The sequence below is a fragment of the Sarcophilus harrisii genome, chromosome 3 (assembly GCF_902635505.1).
Source record: "Sarcophilus harrisii chromosome 3, mSarHar1.11, whole genome shotgun sequence".
NCBI classification, from domain to species: domain Eukaryota; kingdom Metazoa; phylum Chordata; class Mammalia; order Dasyuromorphia; family Dasyuridae; genus Sarcophilus; species Sarcophilus harrisii.
This window is the reverse complement of record NC_045428.1, coordinates 544759796-544784508: the sequence shown is the minus strand read 5'-3', so window position 1 is coordinate 544784508 and position 24713 is coordinate 544759796. Positions and strand designations below refer to the sequence as shown.

The 24713-nt window shown below is 45.7% G+C and overlaps 1 protein-coding gene across 1 annotated transcript; it reads left to right on the top strand.

Annotated features, from left to right (window-relative positions):
- The first annotated feature begins 1583 nt into the window (after nucleotides 1-1583).
- On the top strand, nucleotides 1584-23211 carry HEYL (hes related family bHLH transcription factor with YRPW motif like). The gene is made up of 5 exons (XM_023500207.2): nucleotides 1584-2256; nucleotides 11166-11232; nucleotides 14001-14084; nucleotides 17388-17469; nucleotides 21084-23211. Exons 1-5 carry the CDS (start codon nucleotides 2180-2182, stop codon nucleotides 21743-21745), a joined length of 972 nt encoding a protein of 323 aa, XP_023355975.1. The 5' UTR covers nucleotides 1584-2179; the 3' UTR covers nucleotides 21746-23211.
- The last annotated feature ends 1502 nt before the right edge of the window (nucleotides 23212-24713 follow it).

Below are 24713 nucleotides of genomic sequence, written 5' to 3'. Positions count from 1 at the left end.
ACTTGACACAGCTGGGATGGGAAGCCAGGTCCTACCCAGTCCCAAAGCTCTTGGTCCCTGCCCTCACTGAACTCGGTTTACTAGCTGATGAGATCATTATGGTCTATGAGAGTCAGTCACTAAGAATGTCAGTCACAGACAAGATACAAGATGCCTTGATAGGAGATCCTCCCTGATGAAATCAAAAATCTGGTTAAAATTTAAAATAAAAATAAAAGACCCAGACAAAGGAACCGCTAAGTTCATTAGAGAGGTGCAAAGTGAGGTCTTGGGGCCTGCAGAGGGAGGATCGGGGTTCCTTCCTAGAGTAAGGGGTATTTGAATGGAACTTTAAGGGATGGGCAGGAATTCCAGAGGCAGATGAAGAAGTAGGCTGAGGGAGGGTCGGGGGGGGGGGCGGGGGGACTAGCAGCTGCAAAGGCAAGGAGGCTGGAAAAGCCCACTTGGAAGCTGTCAAACAGGAGTCCAGTTGGTCCAGAGCGGGAAGCGCGGGAAGGGAAAGCCATAAGGGCCCCTAAGACCCGGCAGCACCATGTGAATCCTAACCAGAGACAGTTTTCAAGGACTTGGTTCCCAAGGGCCGCCCCCGCCACCTCCCGGCTGATAAGGTTGTAGGGCCTGGGAGACGGCGGAGCTGTCTGACCAACTCAGGGAGTCAGACGGGGTCACTCCGGCAGAGGCGAGCTGGGGGTTCTGGGAACTGGTGGTTGGGTCCTGGGAGGTCCGAGGAGGGGCTGCCCAGCGGAGGGGAGGAGACGGAATCCATGTGAATGCTGGGCCCGGGGAGGAAGCGGTGGATTATTATGGGATCATGGGATCCTCGTAGGTCTCCTAATCCATCCTTACTGGGCAGCAGGGGCCCGGGAGGGGACCCGCTCCGAGACTAGACCCCGGGCAGGTTCCACCCCAAATGACTGGCTCTGGCGCCCTTCCACTCGGGCATTCTGGGACGGCTGGGGGAGAGATGGGGGGCACAGACGGGGGAGCGGGTTCCAGACCTCGCCCTTCGCTAGTTGTCTCAGAAACGAGCGGGCCGCCTGACCTGATCCGGCTCAAAGCCGCTGCCTCCCCCCAGCTCCCCCACCTACAATTGATTAAGCCCCATCAATGGCCTTCCTCAAAAAGCCCTTCTCAGACACCAAAGGCCTTAGAATAAGCCGGTTTGCACTGACGATCCAAGTCCCTTGATCTGCACAGACATGTGGGAGAGGCAGGCGTGTGCGTGGGGGGCTGAGGGGGAGGGGACAGAGCCGCTGTTGATTTTTTTCTGAAACAACCCAGGCTTTATCAGCCCCATCTCTTTCCCACGGTTTTCTGTTGCCAGTGAGGTCACTGGTCCCTTTAAACTGCAGCAGGGACCAATCAGGAAGCCTGGGGGAGGGTTGTAGGGGCTAAAGGGAGGGAGGGAGGGGGGACAGGAGGAGACGTTCACACAGACGTCTGTTCCCTTTACAGGAAGAGTCAGGATCCCCCCGCCCCCCCCACGCCACCCCCCCGCAGCAGCAGGAGGGAGAGGGGGGAGGGGAAGCCGGGGAGACAGGAGGGAGGGGGAGAGAGGCAGGGCCAATCCATCACTCCTGGGAGATGCCTTATTAACCCATTAAACGGGGAGGTTACGGGAGGGAAGGAGGGGGGCCAGTCTGGAAACTGGAAAGGGCGTCTGAGCGTGAGAGACAGACAGAGGAAGAGGAGAGGGCTGGAGGAGAGGGGGCTGCTGGAGACGGACCGAGCTGTGTGTGTGGGAGGGGAGGACACTGAGAGACTTGAGAGAAGCCGCAGGAGACCAGCAGGGTGGGCCGGGAGAGGCAGAAGTTTCTCTGCTCTCCAAGGAAGGGGAACCAGCTATTTCGTCCCAGCCTCCTCCTTCCTTTTACAGGAGAGACAGAGAGAGGAGAGACAGAGAAGGAAGAGAGACAGAGACACACAGAGACAGAGAGATAGAGAGGATACAGAGAAGGAGAGAGAAACAGACAGAGAAGGGAGACAGAGACAGACAGAGTTAGAGACAGAAGGAAGAGAGACAGAGACAGACAAACAGAGACAGAGTTAGAGAGACAAACAGACAAAGTGCTAGGGCTGGAGAGCCTATTTCACCTGAGACAGGTGAGGAGGAACAGCACACACACACACACATACACACACACCCCTTCCTCAGGTGTCAGATCTTCGGCTGCTGGCCATGAAGAGATTGGCTGAAGACAGCCCATCAGACAGTGAGTCTGAGGGCACCATAGATGTGGGCAAAGAGGAATACAGGTAAGGGGCCCTGCGGGGGTCCTGGGACATTATGGGGTGCAGGGAGCAGCCACAGGAAGAGTCCGCCAGGTCTTTAAGGGCAGCTTGCTACTTTGATCTCAAGCCCCATTATTGAGAGATCAGAGAAATAGATACCTTGTCCCCCTCTCACACACCCCCTCCAGATCTCACTGTCCTCCTTTACACTGAATCTGGGAATAAGGAGGGTTGGCTCTCAGTCTCTCAACCCTCACCTCACTCAGTTTTAGGGCTGGGAGGCACCTCAGGAGTCATCTTATTGTCTCCTTCCCATTTTACAGATGTGGAAATTGAGGCCCAGAGAGAAGAGATGACTCACAAAATAGTAATCAGGGGAGGAGGACCTTTAGCAAGTAGTCTGATACCTTCCCCTGCTTTCCAGATGGAGAGATCCTCAATAGTATTTTATTTTTCCAAATATATGTAAAGATAGTTTTCAACATTCATTTTGGTAAGACTTTGTGTTCCCAATTTTTCTCTTTCCCTTCCTTCCCCTCTGTTAAGACAGCAAGGCATCTGATAAATCTTTTTTAAATAATCTAGAAGGGGAAGCCTCAGCGAAGGGATGGGAACTTGGCCAGTTTGTCAGTGGCAGAGTCTGGACTGTCCTGTGGGAGAACAGCCCCTCCATAGTTTTTGAATTATGTTAATAATTCAATAGTTTAATAGTTTAATTCAATAATTAATAGAATAGAAATATATAATTTCTATCCTATTATTCCCTCAAATGAGGACTTTACATCTAAAACTATGGTCCATCATCACTGTTTTTGCAGGAGTTGGGTCCTGTCAGCTCTGAGCCAGTTCGGCCCCAGTGAGAGGCAGCCTTACCCAGAGGGAGAGCCCACTGGGCCAGGAATGCAGGCCCCATGATGACCTGTTCTCATTTTTAGCCTTATTAAGTAATTTTGCACAAGTCCTTGAAATTCTTCCTCCCTCCAGTTTTCTTGTAAAATAATTTTTCCTCTCACTAATAAGAATAATCTCCTCTTAAATTCTTAAAACACACTAATAATGAAATGGAAGGGATTGGGAGATATAGAAATTGATCCCAAATATAAAATTAAACCTCTCTATCTCCCTTTTTTCTGTCTCTGTCTCACTCTTGCTAAGACTTTCTGGTGCTATTTAGCCTCCTCTCTCTACTTTCTCTGTCCATGTCTCTGTCTCTGACTTCAACTCTGTGTCTCTGTCTGTTTCTCATTTACCTATTCATCTATCCCTGAAATGAAAATAAAATGTATATAGAATTGGGGCATCCTAACGATCTCTTTGATGAAGTAGGAATATGTTCTCTGGTTTGTTTGTTTGTTTGTTTTCACCATAAAAGGAGTCCCAGTTTTTCCCTTGCCTATTTCCAAGGTTTAGTGAATGCTCTTCCTTAGAAATGATAAAGTTAGACCATGTGTAAAAAGTATTTTTCTCTGTGGATCTTAAGAAAACATGAAAATAGATTCATAGAATCACTGAGCAGGAGGGAACCTTAGAATATAGAATTCTGTGCTTTAACAAAGTACTTAAAATATCAGAGCTAGAAAGCGCTCTAGAACACAGAACATCAGAGCTAGAAAAGACTTTAGAATACAGGATGTGAAACCTGGAAAGGACCTTTCCAACCCAGAATGGCAGAGCATAGAGCGCAACTTGGCATTCGAATCTGAAATATTAGGACATAAAAATGAGTTTAGAAAACTTTAAAGATGGATGAATCCTCAGAATTCACCTGATTATTGGGTGAGTTGGAGCTGTAAAGGACCTTGGACATTATGTAGTCTAATTTCTCATTTTAGAGTTGAAGAAAACATAAGGGGAAGGGATTTGGTCTGATACGGTTCATTAGTGACAGTCCTGCCAAAGTTCACGTTCCTGACTCCCAAGTCCAAAACTCTTTTTTCACAGTTGAGATACTTTCTGCCATTTGACAAAGTGATGGAAAAAACTTCACGCAATTTGCTCGAGTCACTTAATTGACATCCAGTCCATTCTCAGTTTTTCCCAAGAGGATTAGCCACATTGTAGATTAGTCATGGCAAAGCCCAAACTGGCTTCCCATTGCCCTTGAGAAAACTTCCAGGTCACTGCCGTTGCTGTCAGCTGGCATGTTCTCATCAGGGGATACAGACATTCGACCTGAGATGTGTGTGGTCAGAAAGGGAAATTTGACATCTAGCGCCAACTGCCCAACACACTGCATCTCATAGACTCCTAGAAAATCAGAGCTGGAAGGGATCCCAGACATGGAACATGAGAGCCAGAGAACGTGGAATATCAGAGCTAGGATTCTGTGCTCCAGCAGTGCTTGCACTCTAGAACAGAACATCAGAACCAGAAAATGCCTGAAAACTCGACACAGAATGTTGAGCAGGGCCCGTGGGTGTTGGGAACAGGGACTTTAGAATGTAGACTGTCAGAACTGAAGAACTTAAGGATCTAGATAATAGAACTTGAAGAAACCTTGGAACAGAATATATAATGTTAGAACTGGGAGGAACTTTAGAACAGGATAGAATGTTAGAGCTAAGAGGGGCCATAAAACAAACTATCAGAATTGAAGAACCTAAAGACCTAGAATAATAGAACTTGAAGAAATTTTTGGATGGAACACAGAGTTGGGAGGGACTTTAGAACATGGAATGTCAAAGTAGAGGACTTTAAAATAGAAGAGGACCTTAAAACATAGAATGTCAGAGCTGAAGAACTTAAGAACATGGAAGATCAGAAAAAGCCTTAGAACAGAAGACACAGACTGTCAGAATGAAAAGGATCTGAGAATAGAAGAGAATATTAGAACTAGAGGGACCTACATAGATTGTTAAAGCTGGAAAGGTCCTTAGAACACAGAATATCAGAGGTGGGAGAAGCCCTTAGAATACAGAATGTCAGAACTGGGAAGGACCCATCCAGATACCTAATAATCCTCCATAGAACAGTCAAGAATTGTCTAGTTGTGTGCTTGACATTTATTCTGTAGCTTTCTAACTTAAGATTTGAACAACAGCTAATATTTCTGGGGTGTTTTTCACAATTCACTGAGTCTGCACAGCCCACCCAGCAGTTCTGTAGAGCAGGCACTCTGGATGAGGAGGCCGAGGTTGAGATGACTTGATTAGAGCTGGGAGAAAATGTTCCAGACAGAATATGAGGCCAGATTTTGTGGTACAGTCTCAGTACCACACAAGGCAAAATGTCAGCATCATTTTAGTGGAAACAGGAGTTGTTTTCTGTGACTAGCAATACTGTCCTTTTAAGGTGGGACTGCAGATGGTGATAGCTCCCTCACTGGCCATAATGTTATATCATCAATTCTCCATTATCTGTGCTGAATATAGAGGACAGACCCTTCTGAACTGTTAGCATTTGGCATTGGAAAGCAGAATGTGATACAGAGGAGAAGGGGAAGGTGGGAACAGATTCATCTTTCTATTTTTATTTAATAAGTTAATTTTTCAAAAAATCATACTTAGATTCAAAAAGAAATTTTTTTAAAAAATTTTTTGCTGAGGCAATTGGATTTAAGTGACTTTGCCCAGGGTCACACAGCTAGGAAGTGATAAGTGTCTGAGATCAAATTTGAACTCAGGTCCTCCTGATTTCAGGGCCAGTTCTCTATCCATTGAGCCATCTAGCTGCCCCCCAAATATCATGCTCATCTTAAAGTATCATTTGATAATGACTAAAATAACAGAGTGCCTTAAAAATATATTTTAAAATATTAACTTAACTGGTCCTCACCATAATCCTGTGAAGTAATGCTGCTTCATTTTTGAGGAGGAAACAGACATGCAGAAATTGTCACTTAGACAGTAAACGTGTGAGGCTTCATTTACTGTGGGTCCAGGACTATCTGCATTGAGCCTCATGGCTTTGTATTATATATACATATATATATGCTAGATAAATGTCAGTCATTGCTATTCTACTGCTACTATTACTACGACTACCACCATTACTGCTTATGAATTTTATAACCATAAAAAAAGGAGCTTCCTTCTCTGGGTCTCGGTTCCATTCAATAACAGACTTCCCAAAGGTGGAAGATACACCAAGACTCTCCCATTCCAGTACCCTGCAATCACTAATGCCTCTCTACAATATTCCCAATAAATGTCTATCTAACGTCTTTTTGAATACTTCCAGTGACATTTCTCCTTTTTTGTTATAATTGTTTGCTTGTTTTTTCCTTTCTCATATTTTTTCCCCTTTTGATCTGATTTTTTTTGTGTGTGTGTGTGCAACATGATGAATATGGAAATATGTTTAGAAGAATAGCGCATGTTTAACCTATATTGGATTGCTTGCTATCTTGGGGAGGAGGGAAGGCGGGAGAGGAGAAAAATGTGGCACACAGGGTTTAGCAAAGGCGAATGTTGAAAACTATCTTGGCAAATATTTGGAAAAATAAAGTACTATAAAAATACTTCCAGTTTCAGTTCTAGTGACATTAATTTAGTTCTATTAATCCTTTTTTGACAGTTCTAATAATATAATTAAGAGGTTGGTCATTAGTAAATTTAATTGGCAAAACTAGGGAATCTCTAAACCCCAGATCAAATATTCTTATCCTGGGATCCATGACTTTTAAAATATAGATAAATAGATAGATAGGGGCAGCTAAATGGTGCAGTGGATAGAGTATCTGAGTTCAAATTCAGCCTCAAACACTTGACACTTACTGATTGTGTGACCCTGGGCAAATCACTTAACCCTGATTGCCTTGCCAAAAACTGTGTGTGTGTGTGTGTGTGTGTGACTGTTTCAATGATATTGATTTCCTTCTTATTCCAATTTCTGTATTAAAAAACATTTCTCTGAGAAGGATCCTATAGGTGTCAAAGATTGCCCAAGGAATCCATGGCACAAAGAAGGTAGAAAAGCCCATGAAAATGTCATTTTTATATCTTATGAACATTTTTAGTCTCAGAGCTATGACAAAGCTAATGAGCTCAGAGAAAAAGCCCTCAAGTGAAAAGAACAGGGTCTAGGATTCAAGAGAACTGGGTTCAAGTCTCAGCTTTGCTATCTCCTAGCTATATGATCATGGACCAATCAATGTATCCCTTGAAATCTCAGTTTCCTCCTAAGTAAAATTGAAATAATTATATATATACCTTCCTTTCTCACAGGCTAGATATGAGAAAAGTGTTTTGGAAATTGTAATGGATGATTAAGATCATAATATCATTATCATTGTCATTGAGAGACTGGAATTTGTAAGGGGCTGTTTTACAGAACATGAAACTGTGATTTGGGGCAATTAGTTTACATAAGCTTTGTAAATCCTCATATATTCTAGTTATAAATTTATAACTAGAATAAAGCTTAAGAGGTTTTTTAATTATTTTTACAGACCAGGATATGGAGGTTCAAAGATGTTAAGGGAGGGTGGAAGGAAGGAAGGAACGAAGGAAGAAAAAAGAAGGAAAGGAAGGGAAGGAAGAAAAGAAGGAAAGAAGGAGGGAAGGAAGGATAGAAAAAGGGAGAGAGGGAAGAAAAGAAGGAAGAGAGAAAGGAACAAAAGAAAAAGAAAGAAAGGAAGGAAAAAAGGAAATAAGCAAAGGAAGGGAGGAAGGAGGGAAGGAAGGAAGGAAGGATGGAAGGAAGGAAAGAAGCAAAAGAAGGGAGGGAGGAAGGAAGGAAGGAAGGATGGAAGGAAAGGAGGGATGGAGGAAAAGTAAAAGAGGAGAGGAAACAAATTCTAGAGAGATTAAAAGGCTAGCTCCTGCCAGCAGAGTAAGCTAATAGCCAGGCTGTGCCGTCTGAGCCCTGGGAGCGGTTGCTCACTCCCAGACCACCCAGCCCTCTTTCTTTGCCCACCAGATGAAGGGGCAGGGTTTCTACCTGCTCTGCTCTTCCTGGAGGCCTCAGGGCCCAGATCCTAGGGATCAGAGAAAGAGGTATTCCCCAAGGACAGGCCAGCCTGCACCCCAGAACTTTGTCAACAAAAGGTCTAAGAATTTTCATCAGCCTTACCTAAGATCTCTGTGGGGAAAGGGAAAGAGAAAAGTCCTGAATCAGAGGAAAATCTTCTTCCTTTGTGCCAAGGATAAGGAATTTATGTGTCTGGTCAAGTGAGGGGTAGAGAGGACATTGCCTGGACTGCCTACAGATTCTTAGCCATGATAAGAAAGTTAAGTATTTGTAGAATTCTAGAGCAAAGGTTTCTGAACTTTGTTTTTTAATAGATATTTTGATAACTGTATTTCAATAGAATTAGTTTCCCTTGTTATAATCTATTTTATTTTATGCATTTAAAAAAATTATCTTTAGAAGGGACCGGTGGGCTTCCTGGGGCTGCTAAAAAGGGACACACAGAAGATTAAGAGCTCCTGTTCTGGAGCAACCTAACAGACCGCTTTTGTCTTGGTACCTTCCGTCCCCAGCCTAGCCCCTGCCATGCATTGTGCTGTTGGGGTCATTCCTTCAGCCATGTCCATCCCTTCATGACCGCATTTAGGGTTTTCCTGGCAAAGGTAATGGAGTGGTTGGCCATTTCCCCCTCCGACTCATTTTACAGGTAGGGAAACTGAGGCAGACTGGTTAAATGACTAGCGCAGGGTCACCTGGCTAGGAAGTGTCTGAGGCCAGATTTGTCCTCAGGACGGTGAGTCCTCCTGCTCCATCCGGCGGCACAGCACGGCCTGGCATCACGTGATAGATGCTCACAAGGTGTTTACACCTCCCCCTCGCCCTGGTGCCCTCCTCCGAGCCTCAGTCTGGTCCACACGGGCGGGAACTCTGTGGTCCTAGAAGTGTGGCGCCCGTCGGGGGGGCATTCAGATCAAGTGCACGACTCCAGTGTCCTCCTCTCCATCGTGTCCTGCTTGGCCGAGGCGGTCACTGCGGGGGGCGAACAGCCCAGGAGGCAGAGCTCCGTGCCCGCACAGGTGTCCAGGCAGGGGGGAAGGCCTGTGCTCATCCATCTCCTGGGCCTCACCCCCCAGCTCACCCTAACCCCCACTCCTGGCTCAAGCTGCAGAAGCCTGAAGTCCTTTGCCAGTGACGTTGCTGACCTCCTCACAGCCATCGATAGCTGACAATTTGTCTCAGTTTTCTCATCTGTCAAATGGGGAACGTGGTCGCCCTCACCTCTACAGGGTTCCTGCGAGGCTCCACAGATACTTGTGCGGGCACCTTGGAAGCGCCTAGAGAGCTCTAGAAATGTCAGCTAACATTCAAGGGCGGCGATCATTCCCCATTTCTATGACGTTTCTGTAATGTTCCTTACAGCAGCCAGATACTGTTTATACACACACACACACACACACACACACACACACACACATCCCTGTTTTATAGGCGGGGAATCTAAGACTCAGAGAAAAGTGTCCATGATCACTCTGCTAACGGGTGTCAGAATAGGAAGCCAAACCCAGGTCTCCTGGCTCTATAAGGCCAATGCCCTTCCCACCCTTCTAAACTGCCTCTCTCATAGTAATCAGAAAAGGGATCACGCTAACAGCTCCCCTTTATTTTGTGCTGTCTGCCTGCTATGGAGCATTCCTTACAACAACCTGCTGGTATGAGTATCATTATCTCCATCTTACAGATGAGGAAACTGATACCTTGAGAGTGACTTGCTCACTGTCACATAGGAAATATTGGAGTCAGGTTTGGACACTAGGACCAGTTTTCTTTCTGCTGTACCAGGAAGTTTCTCTCTCTCTCTCTCTCTCTCTCTCTCTCTCTCCCCCTTTTTTCTTTCTCTTTCTTTCTTCCTTCCTTTCTTTCTTTCTTTCTTTCTTTCTTTCTTTCTTTCTTTCTTTCTTTCTTTCTTTCTTTCTTTCTTTCTTTCTTCTTTCTTCCTTCCTTTGTCTTCCTTCTTTTCTTAATGTACAGAAAATTTTTTAAATTTAATTTTTTAAATGAGCAAATATCTATTTTCTCTCCCTCCCATCCTTCTGACTCCAGGGCCTGTATTCTATCCATTTGTTCCACCTAGCTGCCCCTTCTACCAAAAGAAAGAAAGATAAGGAAGGAAGGAAGGAAGAAAAAGAAGGGAGGGAGAGAGAAAGAAAAAAGAAAGAGAGAGAGAGAAGGAGGGAGGAAGGAAGGAAGGAAGGAAAGGAAAGAAACATGTTTGTAACAAATATATTCAGTCAAGCAAAACGAATTCCCACATTGCCTTTGTCCAAAAATATGTCCCATCATGCGCCTCCAGGCCATCACCCTCTGCCAGGAGATGGTAGCGTGCTTCCTCATCAAAAGTCTAGAATCATTATTGGCCGTTGAGCTAGAGTTCTTAGTCTTTCAGAGCTTTGTTGATTGCCACAATGTTGTTGCTACACAAATTGTCCTCCTGGTTCACTTCAATCTGCCATCAGTTCATAAATAATACCCGGGTCTCTCTGAAGCCGCCTTCCATCGTTTCTTCCAGCACAGAGCCATTCATTGTGTTCTCTTTTCCCGGAGAGAAGAAGGCCCGGAGGCCAGGAAGCCGGAACCTCTCTGCTGTAGCTCTGGATTTTTTAAAAAAGGCGCATAATACTGCTCTCCCTGCCCCCTTCTAACTACCCCCTCCCTCAGACAAATGCTGAAGGCTCAGGGTCTAAGGGCAGCTGTCAAAACCACGTGGCCGTCTCTGTGAAGGAGACAATGAACAGCCCGTTTGGGGGGCTGTGGGCTTTTGAAGTAGGCCTCTGACGGTTAGTGGGAGGACTTGCTGAAGAAGGAACTTGTCTGATCTGAGATTGCTAAGATCTGGTGAGCCAGCTGGGGAGAAAAGAAGGGGCCCCACTGGCTTCCTCTGAGAGTCTCAGATAGTGGGGTCTCCTCTTTGAAGGGAGAAATAACGTGAGGCACTCAGAGCTGGGTCCTCCCTTCTAGTGAGCCGGCCTGGTGCTGGAGCCAGCCATGATCAGCAGGTCATATTAACCTGTCTCTTCTTCCTTCAGCCAAGGTTCCAGGGCCCAGTCCCCCTCTACCACTTCGCAGATGCAAGCCAGGAAGAAAAGGAGAGGGGTGAGTGTTGCTCGGAAGCTTCCAGGATTGGCTCCGGTCCTTGGGCTTGGTTTCCCAGAAGGCCCTTAGGAACTCGTTCAGTCAGGTCTGGTGACCCTGTCCAGGGTTTTCTTGGCAGAGACACTGGAGAGGTTGGCCATTCCCTTCTGCAGCTCATTTTACAGCTGAGGAAACTGAGGCAAAAAGGGTGAAGGGACTTGCCCAGGGTCACACAGCTATTGAGTATCTGAGGCTGGATTTGAACTCAGGAAAAGGAGTTTGCCTGACTCCAGGCCTGGTGCTCTGTGCAGGACAACTTGTAGCTGACATTATTATTGTTTTTATTATTATTTCTGAGGACATTGTATTGCCAGTGTATCCATCCTTCTCTTCAGGTTGCTGCACAGCATAGTAGAAAATCTGTGGACTGGCTGTTGGAGACTTGGGTTCTATCACTTACTGGCTAGTGGTGTGACCTTAGTGTTTAGTCATTTAATCTCTCTGAGCCTCAGTTTCCCCATCTGTAAATTGAAATGATCATCTCTGATCAAGGTGGAGAGGAGGGAAGAGAATAATGGTCCACAAGATGGGATCACCACCTCTGACTCGGACCATTCTCAGGGAGAAGGAAAATCCCCACCACCCAGATTGATCACAGATCAGTTCCTTAGCAGTGCCATACGTGGCCACCTGGCCAGATTTCCCAGGGAGCAAGTGGGACATGGCCTACGGATTCCGCTTTCCAAGAGGGGAAGAAAGCCAGTAACTATGAACACACAGGGAAGAGCCCTTGGGGACTCTGCAATCATTTTGCTTCCTGGCTGCAGACTCCCCACTGATTCCTTCCTGTCCCTCATCTCTCTGGCTTCTGCTGCTCCATCAGGCTTAGGGGACCAGTTTCATATGTACCAGAGGGAGCTACTTTGATTTTCCTGCTATCATGTATTATCTGCAGGCAGCCTGTAAGGGGCCTCAAACACTATGGTTACTCCATCCACCACCAACTGCCATCTTGTACTAGTTGCTATCTGGACAGTTTGCATTGCCTGTCCCATCCACTCTGCCTAGGGCCCTTCCTGAGGCTGTTGTGAGGATTTTCATAAATCACGAATCTGAAAGGCATTTAAAATTTTTTCCTACTTAATAGTATTTTTTCCAGTTACATATATATATAAACACAGTTTTCAACATTTACTTTTGTAAGATTCTGAGTTCCAATTTTTTTTCCCTCCCAACCTTTCCTCCCTCCTCCCCAAGGCAACAAGCAATCTGATAGAAGTTATACAAGTACAATCATTTCAAATACATTTGCATATTAGTCATGTTGTGAAAGAAAAATCAGAACAAAATGGAAAAAAAACATGAGAAAGAAAAAACAAAAAATGAAAATAGTATGATGCAATTTGCACAAAAGGCATTTTTTTAAACTGAAAAGGATCATTATTTCTATTATCCCTTTCATCTTCTCCCTTCTCTCCCCTCCTTTCCATTCCTCCCAGGGCTTCTCACATTCAGTAAAAAAATCTATAGGTTCTGGAAGAATGTCTAGATAGGTATTAGAATCCTTGAGTTTTATGTCAGGTTGCTTGCTATCTTGGGGAAGGAGAGGGAAAGGAAGAAGGGAGGAGGGAAAGTTTGGAACTCAAAATCTTACAGAAATGAACGTTGAGAACTATCTTTACATGTAATTGGGAAAAAAATAAAGTACTAATAAATGAAAAAAATCCTTGGGTTTTATGGCCCCACCCTTATCCTCAATCTAGAAATATGCTGCCATTTTTGTGTCAGATCTTGGTCACTGCTATGTCACTCAGCATTTCTTTGGCCATTCGATAAATATTTATTAAGCACCCACTATGGACAAAGCACTGCAATGAATCCTGAGAGAGACCCAAACCTTAAGGGAATTCACCTATTATTGGGGCAAATGAGACAAAAACACAGATAAAATTAATACAGAACTCTCCATGACAAATGCATTAGAGATATGTAACTGAGGAGGAAGAGATTCTGGATGGAGGGTGGAGATCAAAGGAGGTTTCCTGGAGGAATGATTGGCGTTTGATTTGGACTCTGAAAGTAGGGCACAAATGTAACAGATGAAGAAAGGGAGGGTGAACATTCTAGGTTTAGGAGATAGCCTGAGAAATAATACAGAGAAAGGCGAATAGCGTGTCGGGCTGGAGAGGCAAAAAGGTGTCCAGTTTGACCGAGACATAAACAGGTGAAAGAGGGCAGGGAAAGCATTCCAGGCTCCAGGAATTGTGCCTTAGTCTTCTTGACTAGTTTTTAAGAGCCTGGTAACCTTCATAACGCTAGAAATTGCTTTATTTCAGCAAATTAAACTTTAGATGCTGAATTTTTACAAAGTTAACTTCAGAATAGCAATTACTTTTTTTTAATGGTCTATAATTTAGAATGTTACCATAAAAATTAGTTATGTTAAAAAAATTAGTTATAGTTGTATTTTTTTTTGTAAGTTACAATAAAGAAAAGCTCCCATGTCTTAAAAAAAAAAAAAGCAAAGGTGGAGATGGGAGAGCACAGCACATGTTTGGGGACAGAAATGGGTTTTATTTTGGCTGGAACATAGAATGCATAAAGGAGAACAGGAGAGAACAGAATTGCAAGGGGGGGTTGGTCCCACTCGTTTGGATTCTTGTCCGAGGAGTCTGGACATTACTTGGTGTGACTGAGGCTCTCTGGGGAATCCAAGACGGGAAGTTCGGTCTCCCAGGAGCTGAGGGCAGGCATTGCTGTGTTGTCTGATGCCATTGTGTCTCCTCCAGATCATTGAGAAAAGGCGGCGGGATCGCATCAACAGCAGCTTGTCCGAGCTTCGCCGCCTGGTCCCCACAGCCTTTGAAAAGCAGGTAAGGGTGGAGGGCTGGGGTCTCCTGGAGGAAGGAGCCAGCTTCTGGTTCCCACTGAGGGAGGAGCGTCGTTCTCAGGAGTCCAGTTCAGTGATCTCTCTTGCCTGTATGTCCTTTCGGACTGGACCCATTTCATAGTTCAAATGCTGGGAAGTCCAGGCCCCTGGAAAGGGTGCTGGGAAGGCACTATCTTCATTCATTCCTGCTCAGTCTCCCAGGATGCCCTTTGGAACCAAGCAGAATAAAGCCAGTCTGTCTTCTCCACTCCAGTTCTGGGGACCCTTAAAGATCTGCTGTCAGGTCTCCTTGCTGCCCCTCCCTCCATCTGATTTCTTGGGCTTTGTTTCAGACCACTCTGGCAGGCTCTTCACCATCCAGGTTTGAGTGTATTCCTCTTGTTGGTGGCCCTTCCTAAATATGGCCCTAGAACAGAACGTTGCAAATAGGGACTGCCCAGAGCAGAGCTATGTCTTCTTCTCCAGTAGCACAGCTAAGATTGGGTGCCATGTCCTTACTGACGGTGGAGCCCAAAGTCCACTGAGCCTCCTCAGACTCTTTGTGGATGTCTTCCTACTTTGGAATTTGGTGTTAAATCCAGTACCTTGCATTTATCTTTATTAGCATTTTGTCTTGTTAGATTTTCTTCTTATTCTAATTTGTCAGAACCTTAAGAGTCCCGATTCAATCATCCAGCTTTATGTCATCTGTAGATCCAATCTGTAGATTTGGTAAACCAGTGTAATAATATAATTTGTTTAGTGGTTTTCAGTTCTGTTTGACACTATTTGGGGTTTTCTTGTCAAAAGTTCTGGAGTGATTTGAAATTTCCTTCTCCAGCTTTTTATACAAATGGGGAAACCGAGGCAAACAGGATTAAGTGACTTGCCCAGGGTGATACAGTCAGTAAGTGTAGTTGTATTTAAACTCGGGTCTTCCTGATTTTGTTGTTTAGTCATTTCAATCATGTTCAGTCTTTGTGACCACATTTGGGGTTTTCCTGGCAAAGATACTAAAGGGGTCTAACATTTCCTTCTCCAGCTCATTTTACAGATGGGGAAACTGAGGCAAACAGGGTGAAGTGACTTGCCCAGGGTCACACAGGAGTGTCTGAGGCCAGATTTCAACTCAGAAAGATGAGTCTTCCTGACTCCAAGACCAGCATTCTATCCACTGTGCCATCTAGCCACCTTTCTGGCATTCAGTAGGCATTACAGACACTTATTTCTTCATCCTCATCCTCACATACACTTTAAATCTCTTTCCCCTTTCATGTCTTGCCAAATCCAGAGGTCAGCATCTGCCCCCTTTGTTCCTACTCACATGCAGAACAGCAGTACTAGAGTAATGCTCACGGGTTTAGTATAGATTAATGTGATCTCATCTCTACTGGACTCTCACCAAAGCAAGGCAGTCCTTCTAGCCCTCCCTACTTGGCTTTCCTTCTTTCCTTCCTTCTTCCCTCCTTCCTTCCTTCTTCCCTCCTTCCCTCCCCCTTCTCTTTCTTTCTTCCTCCCTTCCTTCCTCCCTCCATTCCTCCCTCCTTCCCTTCCTTCCTCCCTTCTTCCCTCCCTCCCTCCTTCCCTTTCTTTCTTTCTTCCTTCCTCCCTCCCTCCTTTCCTCCCTTCCTTCTTCCCTCCCTCCCTCCCTCCTTCCCTTTCTTTCTTTCTTTTTCTTTCTTTCTTCCTTCCTTCCTCTTTCCCTCCCTTCCTTCCCAATCCTTCCCTCTCTTCCCTCCTTCTTCTCTCCCTCTCTCCCTCCCTCCTTTCCTTCCTTCCTTCCTTCCTTCCTTCCTTCCTTCCTTCCTTCCTCCCTCTCTTTCCCCCCTCTCTTCCTCCCTCCCCCTTTCTTTCCCTCTCTCTCTCTTTCTTTCTTTCTTTCTTCCTTTCCTTCCTTCCTTCCCTCCTTCTTTCCTTTCCTCCTTCCTTCCTTCCTTCCTTTCCTCCTTCCTTCCTTCCTTTCCTCCTTCCTTCCTTCTTTCCTTCCTTCCTTCCTTCTTTTCCTCCTTCCTTTCTTCTTTTCTTCCTTCCTTCCTTCCTTCCTTCCTTCCTTCCTTCCTTCCTTCCTTCCTTCCTTCCTTCCTTCCTTCTTTCCTTCCTTCCTTCCTTCCTTCCTTCTTTCCTTCCTTCCTTCCTTCCTTCCTTCTTTTCTTCTTTCTTTCCTTTCTTTCTTGACAACTGGAGTTAAATGACCTGCCCAGAATCAAATAGCTGGTGTCGATTTTCTCAGGTCAGATTGGAACTCAGGTGGGCCTGACTCCAGGGCCGATGCTTCAATTTTCTATTGCACTCCCCAAGGAGGCTGCTTTAAATCTTCTCTTCTCCTATACCAATCCCCTACACCATCTTAACTCCTGCCCCCCCCCCCAGCTGAGGTCATTGCCTTATATAAAGGCCCCCTTACTATAAGCTTGCTCTTCTTCCCTTTTCTGCTTTTCCAAAGCCCATCCACATCATCTCCAATCTCCCCTCCTAATGAAAAGAGGGCCTCTTTCTTTGCCAGAACCAACATGGTGCTTTGTTGCCATCTCCCCCATCCCCTCTGGAGGATGACTTTTCTTCCAACCTTGAATTTCTCCCTAACACCTAACACTTGAACATGTTCAAGTCTCTTCTAACCTTAAAAAGTCCTCATTTGAACTCTAATCTCACCTCAAGCTATTATCCCATAACTCTCTTCCCTTTTATAGGCAAACTCCTAGAAAAAGATGTTTCCACTAACCTACACGTCCTCTCTTCTCAGTTTTTCCTCACCCTCTACAACCTGGCTTCCAGGCACAGACAGATGGTCAGTGGGTAGAGCATCAGTCTTGGAGTCAGGAGGAGCTGAGTTCAAATGGGGCCTCAGACACTTAACACTTCCTAGCTGTGTGACCCTGACAAGTTACCTAACTCCAATTGCCTCAGAACAAAACAAAATTAAAAAAAAACAACACAAAAAAAACAATCTTGCGTCCACCCTTATCATTTGACAGACCCCGTTCTCTCCATGGCTACTTGGTCTCTCAGCTGCCAACTCCAAAGGCCTTTTCTCAATCCTAGATGCTCCTTCTTAGTTTCTCTGCAGCCTCTGATACTATGGATCACCTTTCTTATCCTTCTGAGGAGAAAATCTCAGGAGGCCAGTCAGTTCTCAGACCCCTTCACATACACGTAAGGTCTCTGAGGACAGTGGCTGTTTCATCTCTGCCTTTCTACCCCGATACCAAGGACAGTCTCTGGCAGCAGCCAGTAACTGTGAATATTGTCCCCCAGGCCCACTCCCAAAGAGCTGAACCCCACTTCTTTGTCTCCCTTGTCCCCACAGGGCTCCTCCAAGCTGGAGAAAGCAGAAATCCTACAGATGACCGTGGACCATCTGAAAATGCTCCGTGCCACCGGAGGGTCTGGTAAGAGAAGCCCTTCTTCCCAGGGGGCTGAGGCGGGTATAAGCAAGGGCCAAATTATAGAAGTCCTCCCTATTTCATCCCACCATCACGCCCTCTCCTTTCCAAACCTCCAAGGCCACATGGTTTCCTGAAAAGGACACTCTGAGTTTAGAAAGTCGTAAGACCTGAGTTCAAATCCTAGTGCTGCTTCCTTTTGGACCTAAGAAAATCAGTTTTCTTAATTAGCAAATTAAGAAGTCAGACTAAATCTTTCTAAGGTCCCTTCCAGATAAACCATGATCGCTCCCACACCCCGATCCAAGGCACGGAAGTCTTAAGTCACCATCTCTTTCTTCTGTCTGCTCAGAAATGTCTTCTCTGGTTCAGCCCATCAGGGGAGGCTAAGTGCCTCAGGGAGATCCGTTGTCCTTAAAAACCAACACCCCTCCCATCGGCTCTGTCAGGACCTCGTTTTCTGTTCCTGGACTGGAGGTCCAGGGCCCCAGGGAGCCTCTCCCATGGGGGCCTTAGCTCAGATCTGTGACGTGTCCTGAGAGATCACAGAATGGAACCCCAACTCTCAGAGCCTCAAGAGAATCAAATGAATGTATGAGGTCTGACCCTGGGGAGCCCCGTGAATAATATTCATCATTTCTATAGAAGCTTTAACATTTGCAAAGGGCTTGACATAAAATATCTCACAGCATCCCAGGGAGGTAGGTGCTGTAATTATGGCCATTTTACAGGTAATGAAACTGAAGTTAAGAGAAAGCAAGTGATGTATCCAGGGTCACATGGTGCCTCTGGCACTGACAAGATTTAAATTTGGGTCTTCCCTGACTCCACATGTTGCCTGTACACTAGATAATGATGATGATGATAAATAGGCTGGACTAGGGGTTCTTCAATATTCCTGGTTCTAGAATTTATTGACTCAGAAAAGCTAAGTGGGCAGCTAGGTGGCTCAGTGGATAGAGCCCCAGCCTGAAGTCAGGAGAATCTGAGTTCAAATCTGGCCTCAGACACTTAATACTTAATACTTCTTAGCTATGTGACCCTGGGCAAGTCACTTAGCCCAGTTGCCTCAGCAAAAAAAAAAAAGAAAGAAAGAAAGAAAGAAAGGAAAGAAAGAAAAGGAAAAAAAAAAAGCTAGAAGGCTTATGGAGATAATAAGATCATAGGAATTAGAAGGGACTTTAGAACCCATAGGATCCAACTCTCTCATTTGGGGAAACTGAAGAGATTTCCCCAGAGTCACAGAACTAGTAAATGTTGGAGGGAAGAATCATTTCATCCAATCCCTCCTCCAATAATATTTTACATTTGGGGAAACTGAGGCACAGAGAAAGAAAGGGCTTTATCTAATGTCACAAAGATAGGAAGAATCTGAACTGGCATTTGAGTTCAAATCCTCCACCTCCAGATCAAGGGCTCCTTTTGCAGCCCTGTGAATGAATCAGGATTAGAGAAATCTGAGCCCCTTTGCTTTATGAAACCCGTGCTACAAATGGGACACTTGGTACCTAGGCACTGAAAGTACCAGGACACCGGGGGTGTCCTGGAGGCAGGAAGATCTGAGTGCAAATATGGCCTCAGATATTTCCTAGGTATGTGATCTTAAGCAACTGACAACTGCAGTTTGCCTCAATTTTCTTATCTGTAAAATGGGGGAAATGACAGCACTGACTTCCCAGGGTTGTTGTGAGGATCTAATGAGATGATGTTTATAAAGCACTTAGGACAGGGCCAGGCATATATGCAGTAGTGCCAAGTAAATGTTAGCTGTTATCCCTCCTGGCTGGCTTGTCTCTGAATTGGGGGTGGGGGTGTGTCTCGGTGCTTTCTGAGGGCTTACTGTGCAGAACTCTCAGTGGGAGGCAAGGAAGGGCACTGGAAAAATGACTCACTGACCCTTGATTGCCCCGGCCTGATGGGAGCCCATCTTGTCCCAGCATGTCCCAGTGCTTCTCACCATCCCATGAGTCTGACGTCTGTGCTGAGAAGGAGCCCCCCTGCCCCAGAGATAATCACATCATAAAGTAGAACTCAAGGGGACTTTTCCTTTTAGATGAAGAAAAGACACTCTGGCTTTGAGGGAAATTAGTTAATGAATCAGACTCAACACTGTTGCATGATAAACAGTTACAGTTCTTTTTGGCTGCTGAATGCTTTCCAGATAGATTTTCATTGGATCCTCACAATTACCCTACTGGGGGAAGGATGGAGGTGGGGGCAGATATTTTCATGCCCATTTTATAGATGAGGTCCCCAAGGTCAAGTGACTGAGAATTTGAACTCAGGTCTTTTGATTCCAAGTTCAGTATGTTGTCTATTTTGCTATGTAGCATTTCATAGCTGCCCAGGCCTAAAAGTGACTCCATGTAAGACTTTTTATTTCAGAAGACTAAGAGCAAGTTGTGTATAATTATAGAAAAATAAAGATATTTTCCTCACCTAAAGGTACTTCTTCTTGTTGTTGAATCATGTCTGACTTACACTGCAGTGGTTCACTATTTCCTTCTGCAGCTCCCTTTACAGATGGGAAAACTGAGGCAAACGGGACTAAGTGACCTGTCCAGAATTACACTGCCAGGAAGTGTCTGAGACTGGGTTTGAACTCAGGAAGAGGAGTCTCCCTGACTCCAAGCCCAGTGCTTACTTTCATTTAGGACAAGAAAACCCTTAAAAGGGAGCTGAAAAGCATGGGAATGAGGGATGCAGTACCTCTATGGACTATGCAGCTTATTTAAACATATGCAGATGAGAGAAGAAAGATTAGGATCAGAGAAATAGACATGGCTGAAACCCATGAAAAAAGATGGTGAAATCTGGAGTGTAAAGGATGACTGGCTTGGGGTCTTCCTCAAAAATCATTATGAGAGGATCTCACCAATGGAATAAGGGGGCTGCAGGACCCAAGGAGAAGCCACTGAAACATGGCTTTAAAGTCTGGGGAATAAAGTATGACTTCCCTGGACCCTTCCTCAAAATGGGGAAGAACTTAACACCAAGGCCATCCAATGTGAATTCTCTCAGCTTTATCAGTTCTTGGCTCAGTGCACAGAGCCTCTGGGCCTGGAGTCAGGGAGAACTGAATTCAGATCTGGCCTCTGATATTTATTAGTTGCGTGATCCTGGGCAAGCCACTTAACCCTGTTTGCCTCAGTTTCCCCATCTATAAAATGAGCTAGAGAAACAAAGGCAAATCACTCCAGTATTTCTGCCAAGAAAACGCCAAACAGCGTCAAGAAGAGTCATCAGACAGGACTGGAAGGGACTGTTTTGTTCTTCAGTCCAAAGGGACAAAATGATCCCTTCCAGTTCCAAATCTGTAGTTCTGTGAGACTCTCAAGCTTTGGTTGCAGCTGTAAGTCATAATTATGTTCTTGCTGCTGATAAGCAAATGGAAACTGATGGGAAGCAAACTTCGCCTTCCCAGGCAGTTATTTTTATCCTGAATAGTGGGAAACTGGGCTTTATTCTGAAATATTTCAGGCCTTTGCAAACTGAGCACTGAATCATTGTAGCCAGCCAGTCTCCCCCCCACCCCCAGCTATTCACAGTGTTAGTAGAATAGGTAGGAGTGTTGGTGATGAACCAGCAGGCCTGATGTTTCCTGTGCCCTTTGCCCTCAGGACTTTTCGATGCCCGGGCCCTGGCAGTGGACTACAGAAGCATTGGCTTTCGAGAGTGCCTCACGGAGGTTGGAAGATACCTTGGGGTCCTGGAGGGCCAGAGCAGCACGGAGCCCATCCGCCTCCGCCTCCTCTCTCATCTGCACAACTACATTGCTGAGATGGTGCCCTCACCAGGGGCTGCCACCTTCCTGCCTTGCCCGGCTTGGCCCTGGGCATTTCCCCATGGCTCCTCAGCAGCCTCGAGCCAGCTTCCGGTCCCCCAGCAAGTGCCCAGCCCGGGTCTGGCACTCGTGACTGCCTCCTCTCTGGCCTACTCCATCCCTATGCTCCGAACGGCCCCTCTCCACCGAATTTCTGGTGCCATCCTGCCAGCCCGGAAGAGCTTTCTGAGCAATCGGGTGCCAGCGTCCCCACATAGAGCCCGCCCTGCAGGAAGGCCTACCAGCCCAGCCATGCTCCCTGTGGGTGGTGCAGCTTCCAGAAACAGCCACATTGCTGCAGTCCTGCTCTCCTCCTCCTGCTCCCCCTCCACCGGAGTTCCGCTCCCTCCTGTCTACTCGTCACCCCCTGCACTGAGCCCATCTGCCCAGGGACCAGCGGGCAGGGTCGGTACTGCCAGACTCTGCCGCTCCTGGACTACCGAAGTTGGAGCTTTCTGAGGTGATTCCCTGCCAGGTGCCAGAGAACACACACAGTGTCCAGTCTTGGGGTCCGTGACCCTTGCCAGCCTGACTTTCCCCCTTTCTTTCCCTTATGACATCAGGATGTAAAGGGCTCCTTCTTCCATCACCATCCCAGCTCCTCTCCTTACCTAGTCTCTCCTTGCTTCTTACAGAAGTGTCTCCATTTCCCATCTTCAGGTCATCTTTCCTGCTTCTGAGCTTCATCTATTTGCCTTTTTCCATTTCAGTTTTACTAATAGTTGTGAAACTGGTTGCCTGGAGTATCAAAATGAGCCTTGAATCCGAAGCCAGACCAGCTTCATCTCCTGGCTCTCCTTCCTGACTAAGGGACCCTGGGAAAGTCCCTCCTCTCTGGGTCTTCAGAATGGAGGAGTGGGACTAGATGCTCTCCCCATCCCTTTCAGCTTCAGAGCTTCTCATGCTGGCTTGATGTCTTTGGGGGCTCTCTATATACAGATGTATCTCACCGTGTAATTGACAAAGAGACCACAAACCTTGCCTGTCTCCTGTAGATGCAGGGAATTGTGGGCTTCCCATAGGTGGTGTGGGGGCTCCCCGTATGCTGATGTATTTCACCATGTAATTGACAAAGAGACCACAAACCTTGCCAGTCTCCTGTAGATGCAGGGAATTGCGGGCTTCCCATAGGTGGTGTGGGGGCTCCCCATATGTGGATGTATTTCACCATGTAATTGACAAAGAGACCACAAACTTTGCTAGTTTCCTCTAGCTGTAGGGAATTGTGGGCTTCTCATAGGTGGTACTAATCTGTCAGAATAGCCTGAGCACCATGAACCATTGGGTAAGTTCTCATTGGAACCCTGATCAGATATCACTGGGTGTTCATTCCTTGGTTCCAGTTCCTGTTTCCCCCTTATGGATATCCCTTATTGAACACTGATTTACCCCAACTCGTCACCTCAGCTTCCCCTTCAGAGTAATAATTCCCAGGGAAAGGCTCCCCCCTTTGAATGCTTTGTGGCAGCTAGTCAGCTAGGTCCATAAGTGTTGGACCTGGAGCCAGAAAATCCTCAGTTCAAATCCTACTTATTAGCTGTGATCATAGGCAAGCCCCTTATCCTTTCTGTGTCTCAGTTTCCCCATCTGTTAAATGGAAATGATAATACCTGTTCCTAGGGTGGTTGTAAGGATCAAATGAGTTAACATGTAAAGTGCTTTGTGAACTTTATAGCGCTATATGCATTAATACTAGTTATTATTCTTACCCCAGTTAGTCATGCATTTTTGTGGGTCCAGGACAAAGTCAACCCTTTGCATGGCCCTTCCCAGCAGAAACCCTCATCTGGGATCAATCATGTTGGAGGGATAGGGGAGGAAGAAGAGAAGGGAGGATGTTTTGAGAACACAGAACATTGCTTCCCAGGCCAGCTGGCCCTTCTGGGAGGTCAAGCCCAGAAGGAATAAACGACTTTGAAGCACTAGTTTCTTGGGAATCCTGTTTCACGACAAGCAGCTGGAGCACAATGTCTGACCCTCCCCACAGTGAAAAGTGTGAATAAATATGAGGAAACACCATAATAAGAACCATTGGGCAAGATCACACTTCTGCCTTTGTCCCATTTTATTTTGGATGAATTAGAAAAACAAGGTCACAAGATCGAATTTTTGTCCCTTATGTACAACCACTGAACAAGTCACAGAATCAGAGAATCTCAGAATTGGAAGGGTCACATAAGTACCCTTTACTTATGTTTAACAACTAGCTTTGGGAATGGAAATGGGGGGACGATAGAAGAATGGATTATATGTGATATATGTTTAATCTACTTTTTTTTCCTGAGGCAATTTTTCTGAGGCAAGTGACTTGCCCATGTCTGAGACCAGATTTGAACTTAGGTCCTCCTGACCTCAGGGCTGGTGCTCTATCCACTGCACCAACTTGCTGCCCCCTTAATCTACATTATTAACATTTTCTTCATCTCTCTAAATCTAGGCAATCAACAAAAGAATAGATCAAATCCAAATTTGTACCATTTATTTCCTAGGTATAAATGTTCACAATGAAAATTTAACAATCAGCACTCTCCAGCAGGTTCTTGGCTTCATTGGAGGCCATCTATCTCTGATTTGTACATGAAGGGGAGTCCCTGGGATCACAAACTCAGAGATTTGGGGACTGAGGACTGGGGATGGTCATCATGTCCAATCTCTCATAGAACAGGACACTGAACCTTAGAGAGGACACTGACGTAAGGTCACACAGGTAACAAGACAGATCCCTCAGTTCCAAATTCTAACTTTTCCTTGAGCCATGACCATCTTTCAGAATGTCTCATCCAGCCTTTGCTAGCTAATCTTTCATGACAAGGAGCTCCGTTGTATGTGGGGACAGCACTTGTCAGCTAGTGAATTTTCCCTCACACTGAATCTATATCCAGTGCTTGGGACAGAGCCTGCCACCTAGTAGATGCTTAATGAAAGTGAATGGAAGTGCCTTGGCTCTGCCTCTTTGAAGACGCTCTCATTGCTGCTGGTTCTGCCCTCTGGGGCCAAACAAAAAGAGTCCAGTCTCTCCTTCACATGACAACCATTCCATTACTTGAAGAGGACTATTATATCCTGCTCAGAGCCTTCTCTTCTCTTTGCTGCATATTCCTAGGTCCTACAATAAATTTGTCTATGGTCCAAGCCTTCATCTCCTCATGCTTTATCCTTTAAGTCAAAAAATGTGTTTCTCATCCCTTAGGGGTATAGACTGGCCATGATGGGATTCCCAGGTGAGGAAACTCTCTCTACCAAGGTAGATTGGCACCTTCTTTGCAACTTATGAGTTAAGTGACTCATCCAGAGTCACACACTCAGGATGTATTTGACTTGCTCTGGTAACTCTCTCCAATTATAAACAGCAGAGGAAGCATCGATCTGCCTCAGCAGAGGAAGTTTCCCACCTGGGAGTTCCCTAGGCCACTGAAGTGGCTCCTAA